General features: G+C 44.6%; 1 protein-coding gene across 1 annotated transcript in view; it reads right to left on the bottom strand.

Annotated features, from left to right (window-relative positions):
- Positions 1–431: 431 nt before the first annotated feature.
- NARS2 (asparaginyl-tRNA synthetase 2, mitochondrial (putative)) overlaps positions 432–23,859 on the bottom strand; it is a 33,570-nt gene continuing 10,142 nt past the window's right edge. Inside the window, exons 5-10 of the mRNA XM_014947094.1 lie at positions 23,105–23,142; positions 17,269–17,335; positions 14,205–14,342; positions 12,810–12,907; positions 10,713–10,739; positions 432–1,254 (exon numbers count right to left, since the gene is read on the bottom strand). Coding sequence (XP_014802580.1) covers positions 1,110–1,254; positions 10,713–10,739; positions 12,810–12,907; positions 14,205–14,342; positions 17,269–17,335; positions 23,105–23,142 — 513 coding nt within the window. The 3' untranslated portion in view covers positions 432–1,109. The remainder of the gene's footprint in view (positions 1,255–10,712; positions 10,740–12,809; positions 12,908–14,204; positions 14,343–17,268; positions 17,336–23,104; positions 23,143–23,859) is intronic.

The raw sequence follows: 23,859 nt of genomic DNA, 5'->3' as shown, positions 1-23,859 counted from the left end.
CCTGGCAAAGAAGCTGAGAGCACAAACCCATTAAAGATGGCAAGGAGTTCAGATCCCATAGTGATAAGCAATTACTTAATACCTATGTGATGTTTGGTTGTTTCAAAATATAGACAGAACTGCTTGGTCCGATGAGCACGTGAGAGATTTTCTCAGGAAAAAAACAACAAAAAAAAGCAAAGCAACAACAAAAGGAACCACCAATAAACTGCAAGTTGGCTCCGGAGAGATGAATGAATTCTCATCTAACGGAACATTTCTTTCTGCTCTGAACATGTGCTCTCTTGGAGACAGAAAACAACCATCTCCTGCAGAAGTTGTGCAACCAATTTGGGGATACAGAAAAGGAAAACATCTACCAAAAGGCACTGAAGGAAACACTGTAATACCGAGTGCTACTGTTTTATAACCGAAGAAGGAACCATACAGAGTTACAAAACAACCCAGCGTACATCTTTATTGATGATTCACAAAATCAACAGCACGCACCTGATGCGCTCCAGCAGCTCCAATCTGACATTTTTCCTTGCCAGGTTTGGCCGGTTTTTCCAAGGTAAACAATATTTGCTTTTCGCTCGGGGAGTGGGGAGAAACATGCTTTACAGTAGCCATTTCGTAAGAGCAAGTGCATGTGGCAGCTGTAACAATACTTCACAATTTTATAACACTCAAGTCTTCAAAGCACTGTGCCGCGGCATTTAATTAAAGCCTATTAAAACCTCACAGCAGTCCTGGCTCCCAGTCCGTTTTAGGTCACACCTCCTTATTAATATTTCACATAAAACCCCCACTATGTCCCAACAACACTTATTCTTGTACTAGTCTCATGAGAATCTTAACCCTTAAGATAAGTGGGATTTATTAACCCTCCTGAAGAGCACTGAAGACATGAACTGCCATCAAATTAACTGCGAGCGTGCTTCCAGAATCTCACCAGAACATAGATTATTTTCAGTATTCTGTTCAATTTCCAGTATTAAAATTACCGAGAGTTTCACTGATATAAAAATTAGCTTGATTTCCTCCTCAAACACAATTAGTCATATCCTAATGTGCTATATACATATCATCACAGCAGCCGTTTTCTCCACGTTGAGTCAACTGCTGAGCTACAGGAGACAGGAGTGAGAAAACCTGGGGAAAGGAATAACGTCTTTGATATTGTCAACTCCCAAGATGTACTGCAGGTAGCGTTCAAACCCCATCCCGAAGCCTCCGTGAGGAGTTGAGCCGAATTTTCGGAGGTCTAGATACCTGTAATTTAAACAAGACAGTTAACATTTGCAGCACGGTGATGCCCATGTAATTACAGAGAGAGTTTTTCATCGAGGGTTTTGCTTTCCATCTTAATTACTTCCCTTTGACCCTTCAACTGCTCTGGATTTCTGCCAACGCAGCCGGCGTCGGTCAGGGCTGTGGAGAGGTGCGGTTCCCCGACGGGGAGAATTCTTTGAGCAGAAACCCCAAGTGTAAATACATTTAAACGTAGCTTTGCTTTGCCAATAAGCTAGAATCTGTTTCGTTCAGGAGCAAGAACCCATTCTGGTAGGAAGAACAGCTTTTAACGTCGCAGCTCTGCTCCTATCGAGAGCATCTTTGGAAGTTTTGGTGTATCTCAAATATTCCCAGCAGAGGCACAAACCCAGGTTCCTACAGAATCACAAAACTTTTCCACTGCCAGGGATGGGAGTCACCTCCTTGGGTTTGTTTAACCCTCGCCACGCTCGCATTGAAATCTGCCCTACAATGAATTCTTTCATTTTCTGTTTTCTTTTCAATACTCTAAGTCATTTCGTTTCCAGTAATTTCTTCAGAAGCCTAAATTGGTCTTGCTGACTGCTGAATACTCCTCCAGATTTATTTTTTTTTTTCCTTTTCAGGTAATTACGACACCTTTTTGTTACTTTTTCCCCAAATCACTCTTACAGACTGATTCATTTATTTCTACGGTAAGTCAGCAAAAAAAAATCTTGGACATATCTTCTCCTTTTTGTTACTTTTTCCCCAAATCACTCTTAACAGACTGATTCATTTATTTCTACGGGAAGTCAGCAAAAAATCTTGGACATATCTTCTCTAAAAATGAGATCTGGAACAAGACATTTCATTTTGGAGAACAGCACCTGTTGTGCACAGAAAACTCAATAAATGAAGCAGATATTCCAAATATATGGGTGTCAAAAAGAATATGTCAAACGTTCCCCATTTCCCAGCTGGACTGTAGCTGATGTGAGACAGAGAAACAATATTTAAAGCTATAAACTGTCACCAACAGTTTTATTTTAATAGGAGCAAAAAACATCTCAGTGGTTCTATTGATTTACGGGGCCACTTCTGAGCTCGCTGAGGCCATAAAGTTATTTTTCTTTATATGAATTCACTAGGAAGGGACTGAGTGACTCCAGATGTATTACATGCTTCTAATCTTCGTGCACGAATATTTTATCATCCCAGTTTAAAAAAAAAAAAAAAATAATCAAGTACACTTAAATATATATGTATGTTTTACTACTTTGATAGTTGAGTGGAGGAGAAAAAGCACCGTGAAAAAAAAAAATTAAGATTGGATTCATCATAATAAATGGCTTCCCAAATTTTAACTCCTGTTAATGAACTGCAAGGAAAAATAATATATCATGGCACGAAAGGTATACTGTCAAAGTGAGTCTGCCCGAGTGATCCCTTGCAGCTGTAGAATTTGTTGCAGAATATTTCTATTTTGCAAGTAGAGGTGATCAGTGGCTTTGGCTTCACTCTCAAAATGCAGTCTTGAAGCCAACAAAATTCTGAAGCACGTGGACCTCCAAGCAAGTAAACTTTATATACATATATTCAAGCAAGTACACTGAAATGTATATAATGTATATTTTACATATAAATATATATATAAACATATATAAATACATATGTATATACCACACTATAAAATACACTTTTTCTTTGCAGTTCATTCATCCAATCTTCAGGGATTTTCCCCCAGTGTTTTTCCCCTCTGCTCCACTGCCCAAGCAGCAAAACTAGAAGCAGAACTTCATAAAAGTTATTTTTCTTTATATGAATTCACTAGGAAGGGACTGAGTGACTCCAGATGTATTACATGCTTCTAATCTTCGTGCACGAATATTTTATCATCCCAGTTTAAAAAAAAAAAAAAATCAAGTACACTTAAATATATATGTATGTTTTACTACTTTGGTAGTTGAGTGGAGGAGAAAAAGCACTGTGAAAAAAAAAATTAAGATTGGATTCATCATAATAAATGGCTTCCCAAATTTTAACTCCTGTTAATGAACTGCAAGGAAAAATAATATTTCATTACATAAAACGTATACTGTCAAAGCGAGTCTGCCAGAGTGATCCCTTGCAGCTGTAGAATTTGTTGGAGAATACTTCTATTTCAAAAGTAGAGGTGATCAGTGGCTTTGGCTGCACTCTCAAAATGCAGTGTTCAACCCAACAAAATTCTGAAGCATGTGGACCTCCAAGCAAGTTCACTTTATATACATATATCCAAGCAGGTACACTGAAATGTATATAATGTATATTTTACATATAAATATATATATAAACATATATAAATACATATGTATATACCACACTATAAAATACACTTTTTCTTTGCAGTTCATTCATCCAATCTTCAGGGATTTTCCCCCAGTGTTTTTCCCCTCTGCTCCACTGCCCAAGCAGCAAAACTAGAAGCAGAACTTCATAGTCACAGATTATGAATTCTCAGAACACAGAATGTGAGCCAGCAGTGTGTCCAGGTGGCCAAGAAAGCCAACAGCATCCTGGCCTGTATCAGGAATAGAGTGGCCAGCAGGACTAGGGAAGTGATCGCCCCCCTGGACTGGTGAGGCCCCACCTTGAGGGCTGGGTCAAGTTTTGGGTCCCTCACAACAGGAAAGCCATTGAGGGGCTGGAGTGTGTCCAGAGAAGGGCAATGGAGCTGGTGAGGGGTCTGGAGAGTAAGTCTTATGAGGAGCAGCTGATGGATCTGGGGGTGTTCAGCCTGAAGAAAAGGAGGCTGAGGGGAGGTCTTCTCGCTCTCTACAACTCCCTGAAAGGAGGGTGTAGCCGAGGGGGTCAGTCTCTTCTCCCAGGTAACATGAGGAAATAGCCTCAAGTTGCACCAGGGGAGGTTTAAGATGGAAACAATTAATAAATGGCTTCCCAAATTTTAACTCCTGTTAATGAACTGCAAGGAAAAATAATATTTCATTACATAAAACGTATACTGTCAAAGCGAGTCTGCCAGAGTGATCCCTTGCAGCTGTAGAATTTGTTGGAGAATACTTCTATTTCAAAAGTAGAGGTGATCAGTGGCTTTGGCTGCACTCTCAAAATGCAGTGTTCAACCCAACAAAATTCTGAAGCATGTGGACCTCCAAGCAAGTTCACTTTATATACATATATCCAAGCAGGTACACTGAAATGTATATAATGTATATTTTACATATAAATATATATATAAACATATATAAATACATATGTATATACCACACTATAAAATACACTTTTTCTTTGCAGTTCATTCATCCAATCTTCAGGGATTTTCCCCCAGTGTTTTTCCCCTCTGCTCCACTGCCCAAGCAGCAAAACTAGAAGCAGAACTTCATAGTCACAGATTATGAATTCTCAGAACACAGAATGTGAGCCAGCAGTGTGTCCAGGTGGCCAAGAAAGCCAACAGCATCCTGGCCTGTATCAGGAATAGAGTGGCCAGCAGGACTAGGGAAGTGATCGCCCCCCTGGACTGGTGAGGCCCCACCTTGAGGGCTGGGTCAAGTTTTGGGTCCCTCACAACAGGAAAGCCATTGAGGGGCTGGAGTGTGTCCAGAGAAGGGCAATGGAGCTGGTGAGGGGTCTGGAGAGTAAGTCTTATGAGGAGCAGCTGATGGATCTGGGGGTGTTCAGCCTGAAGAAAAGGAGGCTGAGGGGAGGTCTTCTCGCTCTCTACAACTCCCTGAAAGGAGGGTGTAGCCGAGGGGGTCAGTCTCTTCTCCCAGGTAACATGAGGAAATAGCCTCAAGTTGCACCAGGGGAGGTTTAAGATGGAAACAATGAAAAATTTCTTCACTGAAAGTGTTATCAAACATTCGAACAGGCTGCCCAGGGAAGTGGAGTCACCATCCCTGGAGGTATTTAAAAGACAGGTAGATGTGGCACTGAGGCACATGGTTTAGTGATGGTTTTTGTCAGTGTTGGGTTGATGGTTGGACTTAATGATCTGAAAGGTCCCTTCCAACCTAGACGACTCAGAGAAGTTGTGGATGCCCCATCCCTGGAGGGGTTCAAGGCCAGGCTGGATGAGGCTTTGAGCAACCTGGTCTGGTGGGAGGTGTCCCTGCTCATGGCAGGGGGTTGGAACTGGATGATCTTTAACTTCCAACTCTAACCATTCTATGATTCTATAACTTCATGCCTCTTCCTACTAGCACTGACACACACAGAGTGCAGTTTTTCCTACACTGCAAGTTGATCCACAGGCTTGAGACTGGGATCTCTCTGTACTGCTGGGTGTTAGCTTGGCTTGCTGAGGCTTAGTTGCATCCACCCCACAGCTTGTGATGAAGACTATGCTTAGCATATGAACATGGATAGGATATTGCCCAGAGAAGCTGTGGCTGCCCCATCCCTGGAGAGGTTCAAGGCCAGGCTGGATGAGTCTTTGAGCAACCTGGTCTGGTGGGAGGTGTCCCTGCCCATGGCATGGGGTTGGAACTTGATAATCTTTAAGGTCCCTTCCAACTCTAACCATTCCATGATTCTATGTAGGCTGTGCAACAGCATGGTGGCCTTCATCCGTATGCACTCCATACAGACTGCATTAAGACTTGAATTTCCGCTATTACACTGGGAATAGGCTGTGCAACAGCATGGTGGCCTTCATCCATATGCTCTCCATACAGACTGCATTAAGAAGACTTGAATTTCCACTATTACACTGGGAACTGCCCCCAGGGAGCTCCTCTGAGCAGCTTCTCAAGGGTTTGCGAGGAAGACAGTGGGCAGATCTGATGCAGAGGGTGGGGACTTGGGAAATAGGAAAGACCTCGTGAATGTGAGGGATGTGGGTGCTGCCCGTGGCTGATCAATCTGTAACGAGCTCAGTAGTTCTGAGCAGAACTGGCAAACCAGATGGTGACAACTCTAACTTGCAACTGGTAATATAAAAACCCGCACAAATATTTCTGATGACATATCTCAGGCTGTGCAAAGCCAGTTGAGACTAAGCTTAGCATCTTTTTTTCCCCATTTGCTGGCAACAGAGTTTATAAAGTCATTGTAAGGAAATGAAATAACTCTCGCTTCTTCCAGATGAACAATAACAATAAATTCTACCCTTGCTTATCCAGGGCTTTCATCTGGAGATCTCAAAGCACTTTGAGAGGCCATTTTGGCAAAAGGAGCGAAACAAAACCCATTAAAGTTAATGGAAAAAGTCCATTGAATTAAACGTGCTGAGGATCAAGCCTGCGAAACCTTTCTGACGCCCGTGCTTAGAAGCAGCAAAGGAATTGAGAAAATTTTCCATTCTTCCCAGATGAAAGAAAAAGTAACTGCCTGCAGATGAAGAGAAAATTCCCTTTAGGCTGGAAAACGCTCCCTGGGGTTTTCCTTCATTCAACAGTCTCCAGACATTGGATGCTTCTCACCTCAAAACCAGTCATGAACTAGTCCAGCTATTTCTCCTAGTAGATGGTAACCTAAGAGAAGAGCTGAGCCCTCCATTGGCAACTGGGGGACTCTGCAACATTATTCCACTGGGGAAATAAGTTTCTGTGACCCCAGCCAGGCCCAGAGTTCACATTCTGGACCTGGAGGACTTCTGCAGAGATTTGAATCTTACTAAAGTATGTGCTGCAACAACATCCCCTGGCAGTGAATTCCAGGAGCTTGTTATGTGCCAAGTTAGAAAAGCATTTCCTTTTATCCTTTTAAAAATCTATACCCTTTTATCATCACGAGCTCCTGCGCTGCACGGCAAGGCACTGTTGAAGATCAGTGCTTTCTCAGTGACCATTCATAAGCAGAATGTAATATTTTCGGTCTCCTTTCAAAACAAATATAATTTTGATCTTTTATGTAACCAGCTTGTTATACTAAAGCCTCCGCAGCCAGTTGGAAAAAAGTAAGGCTGAAAGAACAAAGATATTGCAGTCTATGGAGCTGAATATTCTACTGGGAGAAAAATGGGAAAAAAAAAAGGAGGGTAATGAAAAACTACTAGTGAAATGACATTTGAGAGACCATTTTGTTGAACGTTTCAGGAAATAAACACGCAAAGTATCACCAGGTTCTGACGCTGGGTAAAATGCTGTCTTTGGTTTCAGACAGCTTCTGTTCTGTTACAACTTTTGGGGAATCCACACCAAAAAAAAAAAAGCATTCAAGGAGGTCTATCTAAAACATTCCCATCGACACAAGTGGGGTTTGGGCAAGTTTTGGCTGCCTTTAGCACTGACTTTCTGCCTGCCCCTGTACGGCCCAGCACAGCGCTCTGGTTTCTCCCCAGAGCAGGAGTAACAGGACCAGGCACCCACACCAAGGGCAGTGATGGGTTAAATGTTTTTGCTGGGATCTGAAGGATGTTAAAGGATGATAAGAAATGCTGTCACTGGCCATGAATCGCAGGTGGCTCACCAGTGCTGCTGTTCCAACTCCTCCATTCTACCTTGCCACACAAGGACCCAACAGAACACTCCAGCATTCAAGCTTTAAAGAACATTAGAAATTAAAGAGTCCAACACAGCTCGACGTTCTCCTTCTAGAGCAGAAGCAAGGCAACATAGTAATATCCATTCTAAGATGGCAGATAACACCTGCTCTGCTCTGCTACTGTGTGCTTCCACCAGTGTTACACCAGAAGATCAGAAAGGTACCTGGATTGCATCCTGGGCTGCATCAAAAGAAATGTGGCCAGCAGGTCGTGGGAGGTGACTCTGCACTCGTGAAACCCCACCTGGAGCACTGTGTCCAGCTCCAGAGTTCTCAACATAGAAAGGCCATGGACCTGTTGGATGGGTACAGCGGAGGGCCACGAAGATGATCAGAGGGATGGAGCACCTCTCCTATGAGGACAGGCTGAGAGAGCTCAGGTTGTTCAGCCTGGAGAAGAGAAGGATCCAGGGAGACCTTACAGCAGCCTTCCAATATCTGAAGGGTGCCTACAGGAGAGCTGGGGAGGGACTCTTTGTCAGGAAGTGTAGTGAAAGGACAAGGGGTAATGGTTTTAAATTGGAAGAGGGGAGATTTAGATCAGATATCAGAAAGAAATTCTTTCCTGTGAGGGTGGTGAGACACTGGAACAGGTTGCCCAGAGAAGCTGGGGCTGCCCCATCCCTGGAGGGGTTCAAGGCCAGGCTGGATGGGGCTTGGAGCAACCTGGTCTGGTGGGAGGTGTCTCTGCCCATGGCAGGGGGTTGGAACGGGATGATCTTTAAGGTCCCTTCCAACTCTAACCATTCTGTGATTCTATGATCTTGTGCCACCCCCAAGCCTACTTGCTGGTGGGTCGGTGTGAGGAGCAGAAAAGGCCATGACTAAGTCCTGCTCAGCAATAAAACATCCCTGTGTTATCAGCACGGCTGCCAAATCCAAACCACAGCCCCACACAAGCTACTGTGAAGAAAATTAGCTCAACCCCCAGCCAAAACCAGGACAATGCACAAGCTGATGGTAGTGAGGACATGTTGTTCATTGCAAAGTACCTGCTTTGTTATTGCTCGTGCTAAGCTGGCACTTGGAGGCTGCAAAGGGGATCAGAATCCCCATTACAAGGCAATATACTCAATACTCCCCATTCACAGAGAAAACAAGTGATTTGCCAGTCAATTCTGATCACCCGACTTCCTCATCTCAGTTCCTCAGACCTCTCTGAGTCTGGCCAAGATCAGCATCTACAGCACTGAGCTCCTTTCTATCTAAGTTCAGAGGAATGAGTGTGAAAATGAGAGAAAATAAATCTGCAAAATCAAGTCAAATACTTCAGCAATTTATACTCTTTATGGAAAGAAACCTCCACAACAGGAAAGATGGAGTGAAGTGAAGAAGATTCAGAGGACTTTGACCATGTCCCTTTATCTACTTCTGTTTAAAAGCTTTCTAAAAATTAGGAATGGGCAAAAGCACAACAGTATCTCGGATCATCAGTTGCCTCTTTGCCCAGTGACTCTCCCACAGACAAGTTGTCCTAGAGGTAGTGAGCCCTCCCAGTATCCTCCCGCTCAGCAGGAGAGCAAAACAGGTAGAAAAAGAGATACATAAAGAGATTTCAAAAGGGACCACATCCCATACAGCTGCTCATTCTAAGGTCAGCAAATATTATATTTAAAAAGGAATGACTCAACTGTTCTTCAAGGAGCTTGTGAGCCAGCTTTGGATAAATTCAATCACTAAATTGGGGGAGATTAATTTCAGCCTCTCCTGTCACCTCTGCTGAAAAGATGGATGCTGGCAAACCCCCTACCTGTTTTCTGGCAGATTCTGGACCAGAGTCCAGAAGCATCCAGGATTATTCCTATCCTGCACCTTCTTGGGACACCAGCCCCTGCTATGGCAGGAGGCAACAACAGTTTCCATCTTCTCTGCTAAGTTACATCATCTGTGGAACATCAGATGGAACAGAGGAGGAAAAGAGTCTCCAAAACAAGATTACAGGAGGAAAGAATTTCCAGAATGTGATTGCTACATAACACACGGAAATGCAAATGGGTGATGGGCAAGGTCTCAATCTTCTCTCTTGAGGGAAGCATGAGGCAAGGCTGAGCTGGAAGGCTCTGTCACTGAACACCAGACTTCCTCAGGCTGTATCACAGCATCAAACCACACAACTGACTACCCCTGGTCAGGATAATCCTTCCCTCAGATGAAGTGATATGGTGTATTCTGGCCCATAAACGCAAACAATACAGGAAGACATTTTATTCACCCTGTTGGCAAATAGATGATGTAAAGCTTTGTCGTGCAATGGGCTGTTTCTAAGTGATTTCATACTGTGGGAAGAGGAGAGTGAAGAATCCTACACTACTCTGCTTTTTTTCAAAGCAGCCTCCCTAACGATCATTCCAAATACTGCGGAGTATGTGAATATACTCTTCTAAATTTAAAATTCTCTGCACTATCACCCTTTCAGTAGCTATGACAAAGTACGTACCGAGAAACACTTGTCAAGAGGAACACTAAGATACTTCCGTCGTTTTAATAGGCTAAACCATTAATTCAAAGGTTGTTTTGTCTCCTTAGCAGGACAGTTTTAATTGCTTCAACCGCTTTGTTAGGGTAGATTTTTCGACCCGATTGCCCTGTCAATTGCAAAGGGAGTTATTCATAGGGCTGTTAAAGGTCACAAATTGCTTGTGGTTCCGTAACTTGTTTATCTGGTGCGATGGCGGTCAGAATCTATTCAACATGGAACACAGCTTAATGATTTAATATCAAAAATCATTCATGGGTTGTAAATTAATCCACTTCATGCCATCCTGAAAGGAATGACCTATGCTGTGAGTTTACAAATTGGGAAGACAAACTAAGTAGCATCGGATTAAACTTTGTTTAAATGAACTGGCCGTTCCATTTAGACTGGCAGCGATGACAGGGCAACTGGGCCAAGAAACGTTCCCTCAAGAACAGGATCAAAAAAAATGAAATAGTTTTCTAAAGAGTCTCAAAAGAAGAAATAGAGCTTGCAGACCAAGCAAGTGTCTTACCATTGGTAGGAATCCGTGAGTCCTAATCTGTGGAACAAAAAGAGAAACCCCTGTAAGTAAAGGAAGAGAGGAGATCCGCACAAACAGCACTTGCCTGGAAGAGAATGCTACAAGAAAAGGGAGGGTCTGATGACTAAATTCAGTCCAAAAAGGAAAGGCAGGAAATTAAGGGAAGATACAATTAGCGGCTGTCAGTTCTGGTAATCAGCAGACAATCTTGAACAGATTCCCAACATGCTTCTTAAAATGCAAAGTTTGTTTTGTCAACATACAGGGTTGATCCCAGCTTCATTGTGCATATTCTTAACTTTGAGCATATCACTAAACTCTGCTTGTGAATGTTTGGAGAGTACAGGCCTGAATATTAAATTTACAATGACATGCAGCCAACCTCATTTATGAGAGAGTCAAAAATCTCTCTTCACTTGTGTGGCTATGTGGTTCCCCTTCCATAGTGGACAAAACCACTGAACTCTTTAATAATAGCTTTAATAACGTGTGTCAACTTCTGTAAAATTAGTAAATAAAATATGTCTTTTTCTAATTGTGCACTCTCTCTCCTTTTCCTGCCCTGGCAGAACCAGAACAAAGTTGTTGGGTGGTTCTTTTTTCTCATTTCTTTGAACATGGACAGAAAAGGCTGTAAGCAAAGAGAGATCACTTCTCTCATCTTCGGTGCTTTGCAGCTGTCCCAGTGACTTGGACTTGGAGAGCTATTGTATGAAGGGTGTATAAGGAGACAAGAATCCCCTTCTTTATCTCCCTTCGTTACGCCGGGTGTGCAGGAAGTAGAATTTAAAAGCCTGAACTCAGCAGATCAGATCCTGAGTACTCAAAACTGAGAAAAACCATGTGAAAAGAGGTGTTATTTTTCCAGGTAGTCTTCAGTGCAGAGCTGTACTTTAAGGTCACTGAAGACACACCCCATCTGTAGCTTGAAATACTTTCTGTGACTTCCCTGACAAACAAGAAAGTCTGTTTTCAGCCTCCACGAGGATGCCTCCTCCAGCTGCACACCTTGAGGGCCGTGGACTCTAGATCTTACTGGTAAAAATTTGAAGAGAAAAAATTGCAGCAGGAAGCCCAGGGAGCAATATCATCCTACACCAGCAATTGAGAACCAATGTTCTGGTGATTTTAATTGCCCTGCGCCTTTCGGATTCATGATGCTGAAATGGATTTTGCTCTTCTCCACTGAGTAGCTCTATCTCTGGGAGCACGTGGCTGATTTAAGCAACAAATTCATTCCCAGTGTGCAAACGGTGTTGCTCTGGGACTAATCCTCCTCCAAAATTGCTTTCCACAAGTGTATGACTGGCCCAAATGGACTCATCACAGTTATGAAAGGTTCTTGTGAACAATCAGCGAGGACCCAGGGAGTAATTGTCTATGGAGAATTACCCCATCCATAATGTTAATTACTGTTAACCAAACAGCAGCTTTGATATTCTGATAGTGAATTTAGCCTGAAATTACTCAAACTCATATGATCCAGAACTAAGTAGCAGGGAAAGATGACCCATAGCCCAGATGACATAGTCCAGGTTGCAGGTGGTTCCAGAGAAGACTCCCACCAAACTGTTAGCAAAGAACCACGTTCTCTGAAATGGTGGTTCTGCATCACAGCAGAGCTTCTGACCCAAGCTGCAGTTCCTGCCTTACACAACACGATGACAAATACATCTAAGTTTCATCTACATGACAACTTCCACCTTCGCAAGCCTCTCACAGCCACAAAAGCTGCGAAGAAAAGGCTCAAGGGTGAATGCCTCATATCAGGCCATCTTCCAGATGATTGTCCCATTCTGCTGCCATGGCCTCCTAGCAGAAACTAAACTCTTCTTCTCTGAAGAGCTAAATCAGAGAGGCAGTTTGCATACCTACAGCAGAAGCACAAGAACTTCTTCACCAGTTGGTGATCACCTACTCAGATAGATATCTCAAAGATATCTCAAATAGATATCTCAAAGATAAAAATAGGCTTTTTTTAAACAGCATTAGCTGACCTTCTGCTCCCTCTGTCTTGCCAACCACTGCAAGCTGCTGAAATGCTCTCTTGGTCAGGCTGGTTTCCTGGCACCTGCAGGTTTTCCGTACCTCTGTAAGCGTGATTCAAGGAAGGGCAGTCGCTCCTCTCTCAAGCTGCCTCCACACAATTCCCCAATTCCTGGTACCAGGAGATCAACAGCTGCAACCTTAAAGGACAGAAACCCAACGTGAGTCATCCCATGTGGCCACAGAGGCTACAGCAGAAGTACAGTTGACACCAGATGGCTGTTTGTAAAAAGCCACTGTAATTCTTTTATTGAGACCAGGACACTTAGGTAAGTATTTGCAAATGCTTGAAAAGTCCCTTGTTGACAGGAGAAGGCTGGGAGGGAACTTTACAATGATAAAAATTAGTAAGCCTATAGGAAACCTAAAAAAGGGCTGGAGCACCTCTCCTATGAGGACAGGCTGAGAGAGTTGGGGGTGTTCAGCCTGGAGAAGAGAAGGCTCCGGGGAGACCTTAGAACCCCTTCCAATACCTAAAGGGGACCTACAGGAGAGATGGGGGAGAGACTTTTGATCAGGGAGTGGATCAATGGATAAGGGGTAATGATTTTAAACTGAAAGAGGGGAGATTTAGATTAGATGTTAGGAAGAAATTCTTTGCTGTGAGGGTGGCGAGACACTGGCCCAGGTTGCCCAGAGAAGCTGTGGCTGCCCCATCCTGGGAGGTGTTCAAGGCCAGGTTGGACAGGGCTTTGAAGCCCTGATTCCCTTAAAGTTTAAGCTGCTCTGATGCTTGCAACGTGGGTTTACCCCATCTGCCCCCATTCCTTGAGCAAGCTGTAGGGATTGGTAAAGGTACAAATGGCCCAACGGCACTTGATGTGCTGATTCAAGTGTTCAGATTCCAGTGTTATCACCTCTGCTGTTAGCTTTGGCCTGGTTTTCTTCTCTGTTTTGTTTTGTAGAGCACCTTCACCCACAGCTGAGCTGTGAAGTGACAGTGGCACACAGTGGGGTAGCAGCTCTTTTCAGCAGAAGCAATGTTTCAGGTTGTCTCAGTTCAGCTGAGAATTCACACCTTCAAAGCACGAGACTTGTGGAGGAAGAGTTTACGTCTTGTGTCCATCTGCTACTTGAGAATTACACAGATGGTAGATTTGGATGACAAGAGATTCACGGGCTGCTCAGAGTCATGCAATTCCAGGTATTTCACCTAGTAGTACACAAGTCTACCAGGAAAAAAAAATTAAACTATTGCAAATCTGTCTTAAAGGACTTAGCAAAAACTCGACGCTACCCAACTCCTGAATCCTTCTCCTGTTGTTCCTGCTTTGAGGATTCCTTCTACAACAGGAAAACGACAGAAGAGGATCACCTGATGGGCATGTCTTATCTTGGACTTCTGGACTGGAGGGCCAGCAGATCCTCATCTGTCTGTCTCTCAGAAGGCTAAGACCTAGCCAAAAAAAGAGGTGGAAGTGTGACCTATGGACTCACTGTGTGTTGAGGTCCATCTTCGTTGTCCCGCATGTAGAAAGGCTTGAGGTCATATGGGTAGTTGATCACAAACAGGGGAACATCACCGCAGTGCTTCACCAGGTACTTTTCGTGTTCTGTTTGGAGGTCGCAGCCCCACTGTAAAGACAGCAAAAGGGACCTGAGATCCTGCTTGTGGCAAGAGACCCAGCAAAATCCCTGCGCAGGAGAGATGTACAGCTCTGAATGACATGAAACCAAGCAGAGCAACTTCTCACCAGGCCACTGGGAAAAATCTGCTCAGCAGACGGAGTTTTACGAGTTTTAAGGCAGAGCAAAGCAATGAAAATAACATGGTTTGACTTTTACGGAACAGGGCCAGCTCATCCCTGCACCAAGCCCAAGCATGTGGTATCAAATCAGAAAAAAAAACAACCCCAAACAAACAAACAAAAACCAAACCAAAACCCACACTCTGCATAACTTAAGGGAAACAGGCACCCATCCAAAGCCAGCTTACTCAACCCAGAAACCAGCTTTATTTCAGTATTATCTTTGGTTTATAGAAAGCAGCTTTGCTGGGCTCGCCGCCCTCTTCCCTGCTGTGTCCTCTTACATGCTACATTAATTCTCACTTAAGAAAACCCAGCATCCTATTAACCAATTCTTTGTTATCAGAAGCCTTGGACATTTCCAATGTCCTTCACTTCTCCTTTCTCCCAGTGCTGTTATAAATTCTGTGGCTTTTGACAAGAGACCTCCAGTCCATTACAGGATATGCAAAGAATATTATGGGAGTGGAAAGAAGAGGGGAACAGATATTCTGCAGACTCTCCTCATCTGAAAATATCCTGAGTTTGCTGTCTCAGATTAAGGCAGTAGATACAGGATTTAAGGTTCTACACCCACTAGTACACAGAGAGGAGACAGCCATGCAATGGGCTACGCAGGTGGCTTCAGCCAGAGGGTTCTTTTCCTCAAAGCAGCAGAATGAGATAAAGATTAATTAGTACACACGAGATGAGCACCACCAAGAAAGCGCTCCCTACTGGGGTCTGTATGTTTGAAATTGGGCAAAATATGATTTTTAGAAAACAGAAAGAGTAACACATGGTATTTTTTCCCACTCAATATGCTTTGGAAAGACAAGGGATTCCCTTTACCTACATCTAGCTTACACATTATTTTGACATGGTTTTGGCTTATTAGTCCTTGTCAAACTTTTGATTCTATCCCAATATCATTCCTTTGTTTGATGACTGCTGCAGCAACTCTCCTCAGATGATTGCCACTGAATCCACACTCAGCACTACTCACAGACAGGAAAGAGAAGCATCTTTACTACAGCTCCAGTCCTTCAACAGCAAATTCATCACTTCCTTTCCTGCAAATACCACATGTTCTTATGCTGCAGATCTCACTCCTTTATATTGCTCCCATTTCAACCCCAAAGGGCAAAAGTTATACCTGAGTGTCTGGTTTGAGCAACACAGGACTAATTTCTCTTCTAATGCTTGGGAAAACTGCACTTTTAGAAAACCCTTGTGTTTTAATTGATGAAAGTATTTACTTTATAGCCAGCTGTGGTATGTAGGTTTCAAGGTCTCGGTGTTTTCGAGCTTGACAGGTGCAGGGATGAGGAGAAGCGAGAGACCCGGGCACTTGACCGAAGCTGCCAACAGGGTTATTTCATACCATAAATGTCACATTCAGTATAAATTAGAAAGTTTGCTGTGCGGTTCTCTCTCTCTCAATTGATGGCTGCCATCCAGAGAACTTCTTGCCCTGGTGCTGGACCCCTGAGCCCTTCCCTTCTTTCGGAGGCCACAGCGCTCACAGTGTCCCACATTTGCTGTCCCCTGCTGGGAGCACACAGCTTCCTGCTGATAGAATGGGCTGAGTATAATCCTTGTGTATTTAATGTTGGTACTGGGATCAATACTGGTTCTTTATTATTATTAATATTAATTATTTAGTCTTATCTGGGCTGTATAGGAAAGAGTGTGGCCAGCAGGTCAAGGGAGGTCATTCTGCTCCTCTACTCTGCACTGGTGAGGCCACAACTGGAATACTGCGTCCAGTTCTGGGCTCCCCAGTTCAAGAGAGACAAGGAACTACTGGAAAGAGTCCAGCGTAGGGCTACAAAGATGATTCAAGGATTGGAGCATCTCCCTTATGAGGAGAGGCTGAAAGAGCTGGGACTCTTTAGTCTGGAGAAGAGAAGGCTGAGGGGAGACCTTACTAATGCCTACAAGTATCTCAAGGGCGGGCTGAGGGAGGAGGGAGCCAGACTCTTTTCAGTGGTTCCCAGTGAGAGGACGAGGGGCAATGGGCACAAGTTGGAACATAAGAGGTTCCACTTAAATATGAGGAAGAACTTTTTCACGGTGAGGGTGACGGAGCCCTGGAACAGGCTGCCCAGGGAGGTTGTGGGGTCCCCTTCCTTGGAAATTTTCAAGACCTGCCTGGATGCAGTCCTGAGTAACATGCTCTGACAAGCTCTGGGTGGTCCTGCTTTGGCAGGGGAGTTGGACTAGAAGATCTCTATGGTCCCTTCCAACTCTAAAAAATTCAGTGAAATTCAGTGAAATACTAAATCTATTTATATTTCAACCCTTGTTGTTTCTTTGTTTTTCCCTGATTCCCCTTCCTGGATTGGGAAGGGTCATGGGTGATAGAATAATTGTCTAAATGACAATAAATTATTATGGGTTTCTCAAACCATAACACTGGGTTACAGCTCAGCAAGCACCCCGGGAGGCAGATAACCTGTAAGTAACGACTTACGAAGTAACGACTCTCGTGGTATCAGAAAGAGAGAAAGGAGATTCAGAGAGAGTGGTCGGGCATTGGAATAGGCTGCCCAGGGAGGTGGTTGAGTCACCATCCCTGGATGTGTTTAAGAACCGTTTAGATGTGGTGTTGGGGGATATGGTGTAGGGGAGAACTTTAGAGTAGGGTAGATGGTTGGACTCGATGATCCCGAGGGTCTCTTCCAGCCTAGATGATTCTGTGAGATTTTCAAAGTTCAGGCTGGCCATGCCCATGAACAGGCACGGGGATAAGCCACCAGGCAAGTACCTACCTCTGGCTTGAAAGTGAAAGTTTGAGAAGCCTGCTTCAAAATTTCCACTGCCTCACTGTAGGAAATTCTGCAAGAGGAAAAAAAAAAAAAAAAAGTCTTTAAGATAACTACGAAAGGAATAACAAGAAAGTTTACTGGCGAAGTGCCGCGCTGGAAAATTAAGGAGGCATTTCCCCACCACTGTGCCAACTTGGAGCTGTGATGTCAGACTTCCCAGCAACGCTGCTTTGGACCGAAACCAAAAAACAATTTATATGGCAAGAACCCTATGTCTTCCTGTGCTTCAGCAACAGGCAGGGCAGGAAGCGCTAAGCTCTCGAGACACTTTTGCATTATTGCAACGTTGCATTTCAGTCAGAAGCGAGCTCTTCGGAGAATTGCTTCACTGAAATAGTTGGGTGGGTTTGTTTTTTGTTTTTTTAAAAAAACAATGTGCCCACATTGGCACAGCTCCAGCAACACAGCTCTGCCCTTCAGGATGCTGTCAGGCAGAAATAACAGCCCAGAGTGCAAAGGGCTTGTAGCTCAAACATTTTCATTTTGCTTTGCAAAAACTGAAAGATTTGTTTGCAGCAATGTTTGTTTACTCCTCTGACAGATCCGAGAGCAGGTTCTCCACCAACTTCCTGGAGTTGGAAGCCTGTGACTCATGGTGCTCTCCAAGGGTCAGTACTGGATCCAGTCTTATTCAATGTATCATCCATGACCTGGATGAGGGCACAGAGAGTACCCTCAGCAAGTTTGACACAAAACTGGGATGACACACCAGAAGGTTGTGCCACCGTACAGTAAGAGCTGGACAGGCAAGAGTTGGGCGAAGAGGAACCTAGTGAAGTTCAACAAGGACAAGTGCTGCACCAAGGGAGGTACCATGCACCAGAATGTGAAGTTCAACAAGGACAAGTGTAGGGTGCGGCACCAAGGGAGGTACCATGCACCAGAAGAGGCTGGAGGCTGACCTGCTGGAGAGCAGCTCTGCAGAGAGAGACCTTGGAGCCCTGGTGGGCAACACATTGACCATGGGCCACCAACATGCCCTTGTGGCCAAGGCCAATGGTCTCCTGGAGTGCATTAAGAAGAGCATGGTCAGCAGGTTGAGGGAGCTCATCCTTGCCCTTTGCTCTGCCTTGGTGAGGCCACATCTGGAGTACTGTGTCCAGCTCTTGGATCCCCAGTTCAATAAAGACAAAGAATTATTGGAGAGAGTCCAGTGCAGGCCTGTGAAGAAGCTCAAGGGACTAGAGCATCTGTTTCACGAGGAACGGCTGAGAAGACCTGGATCTGTTTAGCCTGGAGAAGAAAAGACTGAGGGGGGAACTCATCAACGCTTATCAGTTTCTAAAGGGTGGGTGTCAAGAGGATGGGGCCAGACTCTTCAGTGGTGCCCAATGACAGGACAAGGGGCTAATGGGCACAAGCTGGAACAGAGGAAATTCCATCAGAACATGAGGAAAAACTTCTTTACTTTGAGGATGGCAGAGCCCTGGAACAGGCTGCCCAGAGAGGGTGTGGAGTCTCCTTCTCTGGAGACATTCAAAACCTGTCTGGATGTGTTCCTGTGTAACCTGCTCTGGGTGGACCTGCTTTGGCAGGGGGTTGGACTAGAGGATCTCCAGAGGTCCCTTCCAACCCTTACCATTCTGTGATTCTACCAGTACAAAAGAATGGCATCGTGGCACAGCAAACAAGAAGTGCAATGAAAGATGCTGCCGGTTTGATAACTGGAAATGAAGACTCAACGGAAGACACTTCTGCTGACAAGTTTTCCACATACCAAGCAAATTTAGACAGAAAGAAGAAAGAATAACCTGATCATAGTCATTTAATCTCTCTGCATCATTGGCGAAATCCAATTGGAACCCAAATTCCCTAAAGAGCACGGGTTCTTTCTACTCATCTTACAAGGTTTCATTAATGCAGAGAAGGCTTTTGGAGGAAATACCTCAGGAAGGAAAATATTGTTCCATGTGTTTGGGTTGTGCAAGACCGTGGTCCAAATGAGATATATCAGTGCCATCAGCTCAACACATGTAACTGATGTAAGGCAGGAATGCCCCAGATCTGCCAGTAGTTGGTGAAGAGAAAGACAGAGAGAGATGGACTGACTCACTTTCCTTATTCTTGGACCATGGGAGAAACTGAGTAAAATTCTGTCCTTTTGGGAATATCAGTTAGGTTCAAGGAGAGGAGGACTGATATGGAGAAAGAGTGACTTCACTGGGGCCTCCCATGGTGTCTGTGCAGGCACAAGGCACAGAGAGGATTTATCATGAATGATCCTGTTGCCCAAGCATGGCTGTAGCTGCTTAACAGGAACCCCAGTGCTGGGCTGAGCAACCTGACAATGTTCTGTGGCCCTACCTCGAGCATTGTGTCCAGTTTTGGGCCCTTCACTACAAAAAGGTGCTGGAGCATGTCCAGAGAAGGGCAATGGAACTGGTGAAGGGCCTGGAGCACAAGTCTTATGAGGAGTGGCTGAGGGAGCTGGAGAAAAGGAGGCTGAGGGGAGACCTCCTCACTCTCTACAACCCCCTGAAAGGAGGGTGTAGCCAGGGGGAGTCTGCCTCTTCTCCCAGGTAACTGGCAATAGGACAAGAGGAAATGGCCTCAAGTTGCACCAGGTGAGGTTTAGGATGGATATTAGGAAATTTTTTTACACTGAAAGGGTTATCAAGCATTGGAACAGGCTGGCCAGGGCAGTGGTGGAGTCACCATCCCTGGTGGCATTTATAAGACTGGTACATGTACTGCTGAGGGCCATGGTTTAGTGATGTTTTTTGTCAGTGTTAGGTTGATGGTTGAACTCAATGACCTGAAAGGTCCCTTCCAACCTAAAAGATTCCATGATTATGATTCTATTCATGAGAGCACCCCTATTTGAAGAGGTAGCCAAGACTAGGGAAGAGGAAGTATTCTTGGGGGCCAAGAAGGGAAACCCAAACCCCTCAGTTCTTTAGCACACAGATAACTGGGAAAAGGAGCTGCACAAGCAATGGGGAATAGACAATCGATTGGGATTTTTAAATATCCAAAAACAGTTTCATAAAAGAGAGCCATTGGAGTGGAAGTGTGAAGGAAGGAAGGCAGAGCATCCAAGCCAAACCCAAGCCAGACAGTGAGCAAACCACTGCACAGGTTCATGCTGGAAGGAGGAGAATGCCCTTACAGAAAGAGGATCTTGTCCAGGGAAGCAAAAGCGAAAGGCCAACGGATTTGGATATCAGTCTCATGCAGAGATGAAAGGGCAACTGGTGAACAGGCACAAAAGGAACTGCAATTCATGCTCTTTTGAGGACATTATGCTAACCCACAAGACATTGACTTGGGAACATATACAAAATAAGAACTCTTTTCCCAAAAGCCCTCTTCCAGATCATTTTGAAATAGAAGTACTTACGTGACAAATTTGTTCTTCAGCATTTGTTCCAACCTGTCCTTGGTCAAAACAAGAGAAAATAAAAATGTAAAGCTACTCTTAAGGATTCAGGGGCCCAGAGGAAATTCAGAATAGCTAAGGACAAGGGGCTAATGGGCACAAGCTGGAACAGAGGAAATTCCATCAGAACATGAGGAAAAACTTCTTTACTTTGAGGATGGCAGAGCCCTGGAACAGGCTGCCCAGAGAGGGTGTGGAGTCTCCTTCTCTGGAGACATTCAAAACCTGTCTGGATGTGTTCCTGTGTAACCTGCTCTGGGTGGACCTGCTTTGGCAGGGGGTTGGATTAGAGGATGTCCAGAGGTCCCTTCCAACCCTTACCATTCTGTGATTCTACCAGTACAAAAGAATGGCATCGTGGCACAGCAAACAAGAAGTGCAATGAAAGATGCTGCCGGTTTGATAACTGGAAATGAAGACTCAACGGAAGACACTTCTGCTGACAAGTTTTCCACATACCAAGCAAATTTAGACAGAAAGAAGAAAGAATAACCTGATCATAGTCATTTCCTCTCTCTGCATCATTGGCGAAACCCAATTAGAAACCAAAATTCCCTAAAGAGCACGGGTTCTTTCTACTCATCTTACAAGGTTTCATTAATGCAGAGAAGGCTTTTGGAGGAAATACCTCAGGAAGGAAAATATTGTTCCATGTGTTTGGGTTGTGCAAGACCGTGGTCCAAATGAGATATATCAGTGCCATCAGCTCAACACATGTAACTGATGTAAGGCAGGAATGCCCCAGATCTGCCAATAGTTGGTGAAGAGAAAGACAGAGAGAGATGGACTGACTCACTTTCCTTATTCTTGGACCATGGGAGAAGCTGAGTGAAATTCTGTCCTTTTGGGAATATCAGTTAGGTTCAAAGAGAGGAGGACTGATATGGAGAAAGAGTGACTTCACTGGGCCTCCCATGGTGTCTGTGCAGGCACAAGGCACAGAGAGGATTTATCATGAATGATCCTGTTGCCCAAGCATGGCTGTAGCTGCTTAACAGGAACCCCAGTGCTGGGCTGAGCAACCTGACAATGTTCTGTGGCCCTGCCTCAAGCACTGTGTCCAGTTTTGGGCCCTTCATTACAAGAAAGACATTGAGGTGCTGGAGCAGGTCCAGAGAAGGGCAATGGAACTGGTGAAGGGTCTGGAGCACAAGTCTTATGAGGAGCGGCTGAGGGAGCTGGAGAAAAGGAGGCTGAGGGGAGACCTCCTCACTCTCTACAACCCCCTGAAAGGAGGGTGTAGCCAGGGGGAGTCTGCCTCTTCTCCCAGGCTGAGCAACCTGACAATGTTCTGTGGCCCTACCTCGAGCATTGTGTCCAGTTTTGGGCCCTTCACTACAAAAAGGTGCTGGAGCATGTCCAGAGAAGGGCAATGGAACTGATGAAGGACCTGGAGCACAACTCTTATGAGGAGTGGCTGAGGGAACTAGAGGAAAGGAGGCTGAGGGGAGACCTCCTCACTCTCTACAACCCCCTGAAAGGAGGGTGTAGCCAGGGGGAGTCTGCCTCTTCTCCCAGGTAACTGGCAATAGGACAAGAGGAAATGGCCTCAAGTTGCACCAGGTGAGGTTTAGGATGGATATTAGGAAATTTTTTTACACTGAAAGGGTTATCAAGCATTGGAACAGGCTGGCCAGGGCAGTGGTGGAGTCACCATCCCTGGTGGCATTTATAAGACTGGTACATGTACTGCTGAGGGCGTGGTGGAGTCACCATCTCTGGAAGTATTTATAAGACTGGTACAAGTACTGCTGAGGGCCGTGGTTTAGTGACATTTTTTGTCAGTGTTAGGTTGATGGTTGGACTCAATGATCTGAAAGGTCCCTTCCAACCTAAAAGATTCCATGATTATATGATTCTATTCATGAGAGCACCCCTATTTGAAGAGGTAGCCAAGACTAGGGAAGAGGAAGTAGTCTTGGGGGCCAAGGAGGGAAACCCAAACCCCTCAGTTCTTTAGCACACAGATAACTGGGAAAAGGAGCTGCACAGGCAATGGGGAATAGACAATCGATTGGGATTTTTAAATATCCAAAAACAGTTTCATAAAAGAGAGCCATTGGAGTGGAAGTGTGAAGGAAGGAAGGCAGAGCATCCAAGCCAAACCCAAGCCAGACAGTGAGCAAACCACTGCACAGGTTCATGCTGGAAGGAGGAGAATGCCCTTACAGAAAGAGGATCTTGTCCAGGGAAGCAAAAGCGAAAGGCCAACGGATTTGGATATCAGTCTCATGCAGAGATGAAAGGGCAACTGGTGAACAGGCACAAAAGGAACTGCAATTCATGCTCTTTTGAGGACATTATGCTAACCCACAAGACATTGACTTGGGAACATATACAAAATAAGAACTCTTTTCCCAAAAGCCCTCTTCCAGATCATTTTGAAATAGAAGTACTTACGTGACAAATTTGTTCTTCAGCATTTGTTCCAACCTGTCCTTGGTCAAAACAAGAGAAAATAAAAATGTAAAGCTACTCTTAAGGATTCAGGGGCCCAGAAGAAATTCAGAATAGCTACCACCAAAGCTACTCTTAAGGATTCAGGGGCCCAGAGGAAATTCAGAATAGCTAGTTCCCTCTAAGTTTTAATTTGTAGGTCTGCATTGTGATCTAGATATAGGTCAAAACCCACACCCAGCCATTCAGTGCTAAAAGGGTTCCCGATGATTGGAGCTGATGATTCAGAGGCTGCTGGATGATGTGACAGCTACAGTTCTACCAAAGTTGCTACCAGCTACAGAAAGTTGTGTGTCCTCTCTCTGTTGGCTCAGGCCAACTGTCAGCTCTTCACAGTTTGTTAACACAGGACAACACAGTAAAAAAAAAAAGAAATTAAAAAATTCTCCCTCTAAGTTTTAATTTGTAGGTCTGCATTGTGATCTAGATATAGGTCAAAACCCACACCCAGCCATTCAGTGCTAAAAGGGTTCCCGATGATTGGAGCTGATGATTCAGAGGCTGCTGGATGATGTGACAGCTACAGTTCTACCAAAGTTGCTACCAGCTACAGAAAGTTGTGTGTCCTCTCTCTGTTGGCTCAGGCCAACTGTCAGCTCTTCACAGTTTGTTAACACAGGACAACACAGTAAAAAAAAAAAGAAATTAAAAAATTAAGCCTCCCTATAGCCAAGAGCCCCCAAAATGCATAACGGGAT

This window comes from Calidris pugnax, unplaced genomic scaffold (assembly GCF_001431845.1).
Source record: "Calidris pugnax isolate Ruff unplaced genomic scaffold, ASM143184v1 scaffold121, whole genome shotgun sequence".
Classification (NCBI taxonomy): Eukaryota; Metazoa; Chordata; class Aves; order Charadriiformes; family Scolopacidae; genus Calidris; species Calidris pugnax.
Note: the sequence above shows the minus strand (reverse complement) of the source record. Positions and strands in the feature narration are given on the sequence as shown.